Below are 13,966 nucleotides of genomic sequence, written 5' to 3' on the forward strand. Positions count from 1 at the left end.
CTCAGGAGGTGCATTGGTTTGTGCAGCCAGGATCTCCTCCCCCAAGGGAGAAGCCAAATTAGTACGTATGGTAGCCAAAATATGGTCAGGAGGTATAACAGGAGTAGGTACAGACTCCTCCTTGGACAGAGGCGAAAATTGTTGAGAGAGGGCATCAGCCCTAACATTCTTACTACCAGGCAGGTAGGAGACCACATAATTAAACCGAGACAAAAATAGCGCCCATCTGGCCTGTCGGGAGACAAACGTTTTGCTTCAGATAGATAAGTTAAATTCTTGTGGTCAGTAAGAATGAGCACTGGCACGCTAGTACCCTAGAGAAGATGCCTCCATTCCTTAAGTGCCAAAATTATGGCCAGTAATTCGCTGTCGCCAATTTCATAATTCCACTCCGCTGGAGACTAATTCTTAGAGAAGAAACCACATGGATGCAAGGAACCATCAGGCATAGGACGTTGAGACAAGAGGGCACCTACTCCAGTCTCAGATGCATCGACCTCAAGAATGAAAGGCAGGACAGGGTTAGGATGAGCCAGAACTGGAGTGGCAGCAAAGGCAGTCTTAAGACTATCAAAGGCCTTAATGGCAGTAGGTGACCAATGGAGTGGATCTTTCTCTTTAGGGGTCATGTCTGTGATAGGTTTGACCAAGGAAGAAAAGTTTTTAATAAACTTTCTATAGTAATTGGCAAACCCCAAAAAACGTTGAATAGACCGAAGACCAACTGGGCGAGGCCAATGCAGAACTGCAGATAACTTGTCAGCATCTATGGAGAACCCTGCAACAGAGATAACATAACCTAGATAGGTTACTTGAGTCTGATGGAACTCACATTTCTCGAGTTTACAAAACAGGCCGTTCTCACGTAGTCTCTGAAGAACCCGTGTAACATCAGAACGATGAGCCTCAAGTGTGGGTGAGTGTATGAGGATGTCGTCTAAGTACACCACAACACACTGTTGCAACATATCTCATAGGACATCATTAATAAGTTCCTGAAAAATAGCAGGAGCATTACATAGGCCAAAGGGCATTACAAGATACTCATAATGCCTGCTCCTGGTGTTAAATGCTGTTTTCTATTCGTGGCCTTCCTTAATCCTAACAAGATTGTACGCTCCTCTCAAATCAAGTTTAGTAAAGACCTTAGCTCCCTTGAGGCGGTCAAAGAGTACCGTAATAAGCAGAATAGGGTAAGCATTCTTAATGGTAAGACGATTAAGACCCTTATAATCGATACATGGTCTTAACTTGCCACCCTTTGTCTTCACAAAGAAGAAGCCAGCCCCTGCATTAGAGCAGGATTTGCGGATGATTCCCCGTGACAGAGCATCGGCAACATACTCCTCCATAGCACAATTCTCTGCAACAGACAAAGGGTACACCCGGTCCAGAGGAAGAATGGCTCCGGGTTGCAGGTCTATGGCACAATCGTAAGACCGGTGAGGAGGCAACGTATCAGCATGCACCTTGTCAAACACATCTAGGAACTCTCGTTACTCCTCTGGCAATTGAGAAACCGAAGAAGTGCACAAGACTTTAACTGGTTTCCGAAGACAAGTGGAAATTCATTGCCGGGACCAAGACAAAATTTCGGACCTGCGCCAGTCGAGACTGGGATTGTGCTTTTGGAACCAGGGATAACCCAGAACAACTGGAAAATGCGGAGAGTTTATCACCTGGAACTGGAGGGTTTCAAAATGGAGAGCCCCAACAGCCATGGACAACGGAGCAGTTTTGTGAGTAACGAGTGCGTGCTGAAGGGGCCTGCCATCAATGGCCTCAATAGCAAGCGGAACGGACCGAGGCTAAATAGGAATGGAGTGCTTTGATACAAAAGCACTGTCAATGAAATAGCCCGCAGCACCGGAGTCAACAAGAGCCTGGGTGACTATGGAGGAGTCCACCCAGGAAAGGACAACCGTGACCAAAGGTTTCTCCTTAAGTGGTTCCGGGGACGAGGATAAACAACCCAAGGTCTGCCCCCGACAGGACCTTAGGTGTGAGCACTTCCGGCCATGTAGGACATGACTTCAAAATGTGGCCCTGTAACCCACAATAGAGGCAGAGCCCCTCCCTCCTCCTAAAGGCCCTCTCCACTGTGGAGAGAAGTGTGAATCACAGCTGCATCGGCTCAGCAGTACCTGGTGACTCAGGACCAGGAGGCATGGGAGGAGAGGGAGGCATGGGTGGGAACGAACATGTAGGAGACAACGGAACAGGAGGCTTCCGAAAGCGCTCTTTGAAAGAGGGCCTCTCTCTGAGTCTGATGTCAATTAGCATCAAAAAAGACATCAATGCCTTGAGATCCTCTGGTAAATCTCTGGCAGCAACTTCGTCTTTAATCGCATCAGAGAGCCCATGAAAGAAGGCGGCAACAAGGGCTTCATTGTACCGAACTCAATAGCATACTGAGCAACAGATCTTGTACCTTGCTGAATGGACATGAGTCGTTTAACAGCAGAGGAGGAGTGAGCCGGAACATCAAATACCCTTCGAAAGGAGGCCACAAATTCAGGGAAATTTGAAATCACAGGTTTATTAGTCTCCCACAAGGGATTAGCCCAGGCAAGAGCTGTGTCAGAGAGTAACGAGATGACAAATCCCACCTTAGCTCTGTCAGAGGGAAACGCCTGAGGTAACATCTCAAAGTAAATGCCCACCTGGTTCAAAAACCCTCTGCACTGAATATAATCTCCTCCTTATCGCTGAGGTAGAGGTGCAGAACTGGACATGCTCCTGGTAGGCATAGGTGCAGCAGCGGAAACAGGAGCAGCCATAACTTGCGGGACACTTTGGTCCAAATGTGCAGTGCGAGTCAGCAGGGTTTGCAGGGCTAGTGCAAATTGATCCAAGCGGTGATCCTGTACATCCATCTTGGAAATTATGGCAGGTAAAGGTGGATTATTAGCACCATCAGAATTCATGGCCTTTGCGTAATGTCAGGGTGCCAGGAATCAGACTGAGACGAGAAGTGCAAAAATAATCACACCTTTATTAATAGCAAAAAATAATAAAAAAAGTCCACAAGTCAAATAACAAGCCAGGAATCAAAACCAGAGTTGGTAGTCAGATGAGCCGAGCCAAAGCGAATAGTCAGACGAGCCGGAATCAGGAACAAGGAAAACAGCAGAGTCAGGAACAAGCCAGGGATCAGGAACCAGGAAGGACGTCAGGCAGCCAGGTAATACACAGGAACTCTCACAAACAGGTCTGAGACAATGCAAAGGCAAAGCATACTGAACAGAGGCCCTTTAAATAATAAGTGATGACATCACAATTCTGAGACTGCATCCTGTCTCACATGGATTATGCACACCAGTCTGGCCATAAAAGGAAGTACAGGAATTGAGCAGCATCCCCCACAATGCACCATAGTCAGGAAGAGAGGTGAGTAAAATGGCTGCCAGCAGCACATGGCAAACACAACAGGGAAAAAACCCTGACAAATATATATATATATATATATATATATATATATATATATATATATATATATATATATATATATATACATATGTATTTATGTGTTTATATGTGTACATGTGTTACATAAATAAATATGTAAACACACACATATATACATACATATATATTTAAACATGTGCATGTATGTATCTCTATGTTAAAGCTCTTTGCAGTCCTTTTTATTTTTTTACACCTGAGACCTCATATCTTTGAGCTTTTATAACTTTGTAATGCAATTTTTTTAAATTAATTTTTATTAGGTAGTGTTATTATGAGGTTAACTGTAATTTAATTTATATTTGATGTTTTTGAGCAACTTTTTAGTTGGAAGTAATTGTCAACCAGAGCTCTGAAGTTGCGCTATCCTGATGCGCATTAAATTGAATAGTGCTTGAGCAAATGCATTTACTTTCAACTTGTAATATGCACCCTACTTCCGACCCCTTCTCACTCATGCGCAACTGTTAGCGCCACTTGTAATCTAACCCTAAATTGTATTATCCGTAATATTAAAGTTTAAACAAACACCGGGTTCTCCCTGTGTACTTCATACTCCATTGCAAACTTTTACATAATAGAGAGCTCTCATTATATCTATAGGAAACAAAAATGTGCACTTTTAAGAGAATTCTTTGTTTATTTTTCATAATAATTTATCATACCTGAAATATAGTGTCACAAATGATGTTGTCTGCGTTTTCCTGATCCTCAGCATAGGATATACAGAGTCTGATTTCCTGGAAAAAAAACATATTTTGTTGTAGCATCTAGAAATTAGTTTTAAAATGTCCGGTGGGGGGGGGTATTTTCTTAGCTTATCCAATAAATTAATAGTAATAGCACAAATAATTTTCAAGCATCTTGTACTGAGGAGCAATGGCAGGAGAGGGTTTTGAACCTTATCAACATTATTATTATTATTATTATTCTTTATTTATAAAGCGCCAACATATCTCTACCCAGCATGCACAGCTGAAGTTTTGACACTAGATGCTGAGAAAATTTGCAGGATGATGTCTTCTTTATTGTGAAACGACAAATAAAAAAAAAAGTAGAATAAATTGATACTCAACATTGCTTCTACCAAGAATAATCTCAATTACTTATTATAGTTAAGATACAGTGTACCCTTTAAAAAAAAAATATTTTATCAAATTTTCTTCTTACTCTTGGTATCATTTGTTGAAGGGCATACCTAGGTAGGCTATGGGGCATGCAATTATTCTGAGCCCTGTACGGAAGCAATATTAGCAAAAATGCTTTTAACACTGTTATACACTTTTTAGCACTATATGACAGCTGTGTGGCATAACACACAATGTATAACATACATTGTTGAAACATTGTTGCAAAACAGCTGCCATATAGTTCCCTGGACACATGTACACACCTGGTGTTTTGACCAGGCTACCGAAACAACCAATATGATTGGGAGGATTATATTCCTCCCCACTACTGATAGTGTTAGGTATATATTTATTTAGGAATTAAAGTCCTTGAGAATGCTATTGCTGCAATAACCTGAATCACAGCTGCAGACTTATGGAGAAGCGGTGAGAGAAGTAAGAGCTGCTGATTTTAGTGAATCAGAATGTTGTTTTAATATTAACTGGTTACAGGAGAGAGTCCTGTGTAAAACTTGTATCAAGAAGAGGTATCAGAGATGAGATGGTCTCGATGATGATAGAATGAAGATTTGTACAAAATAAGGCAATACTTAATTACAAGGAAAACTGACTTGCTCTGTTTGTGCAGCGTTACACTTGAAGCTGCAGTGACGTCACAGGTGGGCGAGACCGATTCACGCTGCAGAGAGTAGCAAGCTTGTCAATCAGAGTGACGCAACAAGCAGCGGTGTGAGTTAGTTATCTGTGAACCGGTGATAACAATCTTCCAACCGGTCTTACCGGATCCAAAGTAACAACTAGATTACAGGTTAGTTTAGTTCCAATGGCACTAGATCTTGATACTGGCGATACCGGAGGTTTAACTCTTAGGAGTAAATGAACAGTCCTTTCCGGTTAGTTTGCTGTTTGCAGTAACGGAATTAATCTGTAGTGTTGAAAGGTGCTGTAATCCGTTGAGGCACTGAGTAAGTGGAACGTTCAGGATGAAAGTACTCAGCTCCGGTAAGTAGTAATTATAGTTGCGGTTTAAAACAACTGTAGCAATTCAGGAAAGTTCTTTAGCACAAAAGTCTCTTGCTGATAATGAAACAAGTTATAGTTTGATCTTTTAGGAAATTGAAGGTAATTATAAATCCCATGTAGATATGAAGAGAGAGCTTCTTTAGCGTGTGAGCTGTAGCAAATGCCACTGCAATAATTAGCAGCTGCTGCTGGGAGAGACAGGCTTTTAACAGACGGATTTAAAGGGACATACAGCAGAGAACAGATACCTGACAGATAGATAGATAGACAGATAGATAGATAGAGAGAGAGAGAGATAGAGAGAGAGATAGATAGATAAAGATATCAGATAAAGAAATAGATGATAATATATGATAGATAGATATTTATAAATACATAAATAAATAAAGATAGATAATTAAAATATTCAAAGCGGGAGAACTTCCGGGCAGTGGCCATGTTCAGTCGCAAGACTGTCTCCTACTCAAGTACCTAGCATAAATCTGCTCATAACCCATTCAGAAATGCTCCATCGAGTATTTATTTATGCCTAATGATACACAGAAGAGGAAGCTCTTTTGAAGGATAACATTATTTTGGACTTGATTCAGCCTACCGGAGCTTTATACAGGTTGCGGCCTATTACCCAACCCCCGGCAGGACACCTGTGTGTCTCTGTCGTTAAGGAGCAGTAAAGTCCCGCAAGACACTGCTAACACCATTGCATCATCGGGAACCACTTACTTAGTGAACCAGCTATATAATGGATGCTATAGATAGATGGGAGCATAAGATGACCCGACTCCTGCAAGACCATTTCCGGAGCCTGGAGGAAGAGATATGCAAACTCCTGTTCAAAGCACTACCTAAAGAAGGGCTCACATTGCTAATTACAGACCGATCAACAAAGACACCTTCTCACATGTCCACATTTCACAAGTTAAGTCTGTCTAACGCAATGATTTCCCCTTCATGCAACCAGATGAGTGATGCAAACCTCAGTAACAGAAAGTCTTTTCTCACCCGGGAATCCCTGATTTTGGGCCATGTGGTCTTAGGAGCTCAGACTGGCAACGTGAAGCCATCTGCATCTCAGGTGCTGAGGGGAAATGAAAAAATGCTCTTCAATCTACCAAGAGAGACTGCGTCCCAACCGGATGCACGAGCAACAGTTGAGGCTGCGGCCAAAAAGCGGAGACAGATTAATTTTGGAGGTACAACACCCGAGTCTTATTATCTGTTCCGGAAGATCTATTCTGCCTGCCCATATCCACCTCTGATCGGCACCGGAGGATTAATGGGTGGTGAGCCACTCGCTGCTCCTGACATCTGTAGCCCGATGGGAACAGTACGATTAAGAGAACTAATCTTTCTAATGCTGCAATTCCTCTACTCAGGCCCCCATGCCCAAGTGAGTGTTAGCCAGGATGATCGTCATGGAGTGGGCTGAGTACAAAGCGAGGGCTTACATCCAAATCTCAGGACTGGGTCTGTAGAACTAGAATGACACTATAGTGAACTCTTGTTATTTTTAAGCGGCATTCTCATTAGAATAGTCCTGAGTACAATAAAGAGCTGATAGCTACATGATCACTTTTAGTCTGAGACATAAATAATAGCCATATAACACTCCTGCCATTTCAATTGGTCACCCTAATTCTAATTTTTGTTTAAGTCTCTTAGATAAAGTGCGGCTGGGCATCTTGTGTCACCCACCTCTGTTTTTCGTTTTTATTTAGATGCTCTTCAGACTCTTCTAGTATTGATGCTATCAGGTTAACCAAGGCTAAACCTGTTCTGCTTTGAAGTTAAAATATGTTTTGCTTCATCAGTATACGTTTGTAATCAGTTGCCCTCTTGGCCATGTAGATAATTAAGACTTTCATTTATATTGTTTGTGTTTAGATATACTAATGCATGATCATACTGCCAACTGTCTGCTTCACCCCTATAAATGATGGGATATCCACTATTGAGAAAGACAATGTATAGTTAAATATCAAAATGGTGACTGTAATGGGTAGCATGTGTAATGCTTTTATTTTATTTCATTGTAAACTCCAGTTGGTTTACTATAGAACATTATGAAACTGTATGCTCTTAAAGTTGGAGTAGGTTAAATGGCGTTGTTGGTACCTTCTACTGCCCAGCTCTGGTAAAATTACTTTAGCAGTCTCTTCAGTATGACTTTTCTCCTAACTCAGGAATTACCTTGACAGTAATCTTACACAGCACACCATATGTCTCATTGCTTTTAAAATTACTTTTGCTGACTTCTTAGACCTGAACCCGCTGACTGTTTATTACACAGAATATGATATTTAAGGGATATTTAGGTCTAGCTGTAAATTATTAGTTCCACAATTAAGTTCTGTAATACAGTTAATTTTCCCCACCTTAACTTTACCAAATACCTGGTGTCAGTAAGTGGTAAGCTTTATTTACTGCACTAGGAACCTATGTCTACACCTTTATCTAGTCTTTGAGAGGATACTGCTAGATTGGAAAGGGCCCCAATATATTCCAGGGGTTAATACCGCTATAGATCCTGTGGGACTTGAGTTCACTGCCCTTGCCAGCGTGTAATATTAATGATAGAGCCTTTACAAGACTATTATAATTGCACTATGGCTTTCAGACATTATATATACAGAGCACACTATTTTAACTCATCAGGTCCTGTTGATAGTAAATGACAGTACCCAGATGTTAGATACAATTTGTTTGGGTCTATCCCTTGATACTTAATTTTACCTGTGACTTATTTCCTAATATTTGATACCCGTGACTAAAGGGTGTAGTTGCACTATGGTTATGCTTATCCCTGAAACGGGTATACTGTACATCGTACTAAACGTTACAAGAAAAGATGGTCCATTACCAGATTGACTCTGCAATAATCCGGTTTAGATTGGGTCCGACGCAGCAATGCCCCTATTTAAACAACAGACTCTACCTAACATGGGTCTCTCCAGTAATTACATATAAACTACTGACTAACCAGGGTTGTTTAAATAGCTCATATATACTAATGTCAGTCACCCTTTTGTACATTTAAACATACTACCCTGATTGGCAGGTACAATCTAATCTGCAGAGTGTTCTACTACTATAATAACTTATGGATGCGCTCCGTCAGCGGCCAGGACGGGGTGGGATCATTTAATTTAATTTACTGAATTTTCTCTGCATCACTTGGGGGTAGATGGCAAACATGTCTAGACAAGCCCTATTGTACTCTGTCAAAATCAAGATGGAACGTAATCTTTTAGTCTGAGACCGATTAAGGGCAAAGAAGCGTGCACCTATACAAGCTATATTTATATACTACTATTGACCTATCCTCTAATATGAGATGTAGCTACTTGGCTCTAATAGACCCACACCTATCTCCCCATATAGTCTTATTCTCATAAGGACTTATTGTGAAAGACCATAGTTCCTAAAGGCGTCTATGTGTATATACATGAACGCTACTTATTAGGCTGAGGACTTGACAGACCTCTTTGACTGCTCTCTCTTCCAACTATTTTAGAAGTGTATTTTCCAAACTATATTATAACTAATGGAAGATTCAAATACCATTATAGTTGGTTAGTATGTTATTTTGTGTTCAATTAAAGGTTCCCAAAATATATTAAACCTACATTGTTTCCATTTAGGGTCCAAAAGTGGCCCACTTTATTATTTTATTTTATCCCCTAAAATTCCCTACTCTGATTTAAATCATTTTCCAGGAGGTCCAAGAGAGTCCTCTTTTGTCCATGGAGGGAACTCATTATTTCTCCCTCTATACCATACCTAAAGGGGATAATCCTTAATTGAAAATCTGAGGTTAATTGTTATTTGCATAATTGGGCGGCTAATTGTATGTTTATTTTGACATTTAATATGTATATTGTATTGAGATTCCCCTGTGTTTCTGAAACCGAGATGTTATTTGCCTGTGTAGTTTTTACAACCTCAATAAAAAAAAAAAAAAGTAAAAAAAAAAAATATTCAAAGCGAAAAAGACAGAAAATGCCTGAAATTATTTGGTCACTATAATACATAAAAATAACAAAATTACAGAATCAAGTATGAGCATTTGAAACACTGAATTAAACCTGTAAAATTATATTTACTGTATGTATGTAAAGCCATTCAATCAAAAAGATTTTAGTCTTACCCCATCAGGTTTAAAATCACATTCCAGATTGCTTTCTTTTTGAGATTTTTCACACACGGTCTGTTTGATTTTGAATAAAATCATCTGTGTGTTTTCATCTGCCTGGTAAATAAAATAACATAACTGATATATATCACATTACAGTAGAAAAGAAAAAAAAGAAAACACAGAATTTCACCATTTATAGAAAATATTTTTATTTACTGGTTTGTAAACATTAAAATATATTACATGTCATTATATGTCTCACTCTTCAAGAGCTAAACTCAAATAATATTTATCAGCGTCCTTCAAAAAACATATCTGCCACATAGTATGAGTATTATAATGTAAAAAGAACATACCAGCATAAAAGTTGCAGGTTGATCATCCAGTGGTTTAAATTTAAACTGGATATTTTCATCTTCATTGAACAATTCAACAGCCTGATTAATATACTCATTAACCGATTTCTTTTCTTCTTGGAGCTGTGAAAACGTGCTTGCTAAGACGGACAGAGCTAGCAAAAGCGTATACATTAACCAGCCCCACATCCTCATGCCCTATTGGATTTAATTTGTCTTCTGGCTGTTTGCTAAATTATTATATTGAGGGCTTTTTATTTACTTTCCAACTTCCTCTTGTTTTTTTATGATGTTTGCAATAAATAAATATTTCAGATTTCATTAGAATTCCAGTCCAATTTTCACGCCAAGTTATGTAACTTAGTCTTGGTAAAATTCCAGTAGTCAGTGTAATACTGGCATTGAAAATAAATGATCATGATTATGTTAGATTTGAGACACACAAAAGGTACAGTTGTGACCTTAAAGAGACAAGACTAAGGCCCCGACTACATGTGGTTTACTAATGCTAGTGCGGGCTGCGATATCAGTATCTCTGGGCCACGCTAATATTATCGCACAAATTTATACTACATGTTGATGGTGCATTATATTTATCAGAGAAGGTTTAGCATAGCCAACATCGATTTAGGTTAAATTCTACTTTAGGTTTTCTATTTTTATAATAGGCCATATTAAGATGCCATAATGGTACCCATAGCTGTCTCTTGAATTTGTAGGTAGAAGTGATTCTCAAAGCAGAAATAATTATGTTCAAATATGAATGTAATTCCGTCTGTTAAAAACTGCACTTGGACCACTGGTAAATTCAGATTCGAACAATAACTAAAACGTGGAATAATGGTGTGCAAGGATGAAACAGCACAAGATATTCATAGGTAGTTTTAATGCTATTTGAACCCCTCAAAGATTTTTGTGACATCTACTGTGTCTATTAAGTAAGACCGTATGTCTCTTATGTACATACCAATCAATATAACAGGAGAGATTACTAGTGATGGAATCTATCCCTGATGTGATTGGTCTACCTGTTTTATTTTTTTACCCTTATGTATTTGTGGGATGTAATAGAAGATCGGTATTTTGGGCTGTGTGGTATAAATAAACCCAAATTCTTCTTTATTGTGTACCCCATTATCTTTAGCCTTATTAGCCAAATTATACAAGATTATTTTGTATTCAATGGTTGGATCTTTAGAGAGTTTAACGTAAGTATCTTTAGCCCTTAAAGGGACACTGAACCCAAATTTTTCTTTTACTCCTATTATCAATTTGTCTTCATTCTCTTGCTTTCATTATTTGAAAAAGAAGGCATCTAAGCTTTTTTTTTTTATTTCAGTACTCTGGACAGCACTTTTTTATTGGTGGATTAATTTATCCACCAATCAGCAAGGACAACCCAGGTTGTTCACCAAAAATGAGCCGGCATCTAAACTTACATTCTTGCATTTCAAATAAAGATACCAAGAGAATGAAGAAAATTTGATAATAGGAGTAAATTAGAAAGTTGCTTAAAATTTCATGCTCAATCTGAATCACAAAAGAAAAATTTTGGGTACAGTGTCCCTTTAATAAACAATACGCGTCTTTTAGGTAATATCCTTATTCCTGTATTACGATCCCTCCCCCTTGTCCACTTGTCGTATTATTATTCTTCCTTAAATGCCCTTAATAATTTTCTTTCATTAACTGTCAAATTATCTCTATGGGGTAGATTTATCAGAGTGGGAGCGGACATGATACAATGTAGCGTATCATGTCTTCTGCACATCGATAAATGCCGAAAGCATACACTGTCGGCATTTATCTTTGAATCAGCAGTTCTTGTGAGCTGCTGGTGCAATGCCACCCACTGCAGATTTGCGGCCAATCGGTCACTAGCAGGGGGTGTCAATCAACCAGATCGTATTCAATATGGTTGATTTCTGTCCGCGGCCTCAGAGCAGACGGACAAGTTATGGAGCAGCGGTCTTTAGACCGCTGCTTAATAACTTCTGTTTCTGGCGAGCCTGAAGACTCATACGGACCTTGATTAATCGGCACCTATATCTAAATATATTCTGTTCAGGTTTTTTGTCTAAGAAAGAACAAAATTCATCCATTTCCAGTCGATTAAATACTGGGAGATAATACACTGTATGGGATAAAAAGTGGACTCTTTGAGATGACTATGTTGAATGGCTGACTCAGAATCATGAATACTTAAACTGAATAATTCTCCCATCTCAACCCCTGTGTATAAGTATGGATTATCTTCGCAATCTAGTTCTTCTAGAACTTTGATGGTATCTATATACTCCTTATTTAAATTTGCAGAATGTTCTCTATATGTCAATGGTTTTTTTAGATAGTATCTTTAAGGGTCAGATTTGACAGGTTATAGATGTTTTTGCTTTTTCCACTAGCGTCTGTTTATTTTGTGCCATTTTGATTTAAAGGGACACTAAACTCAACATTTTTCTTTCGTGATTCAGGTAGAGGATACGATTTTAAATAGCATTCCATTTTACTTCTATTATCTAATTTGCTTCATTCTTTGAATATCCTTTGTTGAAGAAATATCAATGCACATGAATGAGCCAATCACACAAGGCATCAATGTGCAGCCACCAATCAGCAGCTGCTGAGTATATCTAGACATGCTTTTCAGCAAATAATATCAAGAGAATAAAACAAGTTAGATAATAGAAGTAAATTAGAAAGTTGTTTAAAATTGCATACTCTTTCTAAATCATGGAAGAAAAAAATTTGGGTTTCATGTCCCTTTAATTCCCCCTCTACTCCCTCGCTTTGTTCCCACGTTCTTTTCCTTCTCCCTGCCTGAATCTTTGTTTCTGCTTCTCTCTCTCTTTCTGTCTTTTCTCCTGTCTGTGGAGCTTTGATGGTGGGTTCTGGATAAAAAAAATCTCTTTCTATGGTTTTCAAATATTTTATTATTGTATTTATTACCTTTATTTGCCTTGGGTCCAGCCCCTTCCTGTTTCCAATGCCTTTAAGCTGACAATTCCTCAAATCTATTGGATACAGGAAATTTAAGATCATTGATATGGTTGGATTAATGTGTGGTTTATTTACATTGGTCCCCTTCTTAGTCCAAATATTTTTATTTGTATTAAAGGGACAGTCTACACCAGAATGTTTATTGTTTTAAAAGATAGATAATCCCTTTATTACCCATTCCCCAGTTTTGCATAACCAACACAGTTATATTAATATACTTTTTACCTATGTGATTAACTTGTTGTTGTCTTGTCTTGTTGCTGGCTCCCTGATAACTTCACTTGCATGAGCACAGTGTTATCTATATGAAACACATGAACTAACACCCTCTAGTGTTAAAAAAAACTGTTAAAATGCATTCCGAAAAGAGGTGACCTTCAAGGTCGAAGAAATTAGCATATGAACCTCCTAGGTTAAGCTTTCAACTAAGAATACCAAGAGAACAAAGCAAAATTGGTGATACAAGTAAATTGGAAAATTGTTTAAAATTACATGCCCTATCTGATTCATGAAAGTTTATATTGGACTAGACTGTCCCTTTAATACTGGTATTAGCTAAGGAAATTTTGTAGGTATTACCTTGTAGAACCCTTTATTATAATTATACACTTTCCCACAATTGAAATCTTCAATATCCCTTTTTAGTTTAGCCATTGCTTCAGGCATAAAAAAGGCTATGCTAAAGGTAATGGATTCTCTTCTTCAAAAAGGAATGACCAAGACATCAGTGTAGAACTTAATATTTAAGGGACATCACAAAGGCAGAATATGATGTTCCGAATAGTGATCAATGGTTAAAAGCAAAAACCGAAATATGTTTTTTTGTTTTTTTGTTTTATACTGGAAAAAAAAGTATT

At 38.6% G+C, this 13,966-nt stretch overlaps 1 protein-coding gene across 1 annotated transcript in view; it reads right to left on the reverse strand.

Annotated features, from left to right (window-relative positions):
* Nucleotides 1-10,315, reverse strand: part of LOC128659261 (cathelicidin-6-like) — a 16,301-nt gene extending 5,986 nt beyond the window's left edge. The window contains exons 1-3 of the mRNA XM_053712935.1: nucleotides 10,110-10,315; nucleotides 9,766-9,867; nucleotides 4,131-4,205 (exon numbers count right to left, since the gene is read on the reverse strand). Of these exons, the coding sequence (XP_053568910.1) occupies nucleotides 4,131-4,205; nucleotides 9,766-9,867; nucleotides 10,110-10,304 (372 nt within the window). The 5' untranslated portion in view covers nucleotides 10,305-10,315. The remainder of the gene's footprint in view (nucleotides 1-4,130; nucleotides 4,206-9,765; nucleotides 9,868-10,109) is intronic.
* Nucleotides 10,316-13,966: the final 3,651 nt, after the last annotated feature.

Source organism: Bombina bombina, chromosome 5 (genome assembly GCF_027579735.1).
Source record: "Bombina bombina isolate aBomBom1 chromosome 5, aBomBom1.pri, whole genome shotgun sequence".
Lineage (NCBI taxonomy): Eukaryota > Metazoa > Chordata > Amphibia > Anura > Bombinatoridae > Bombina > Bombina bombina.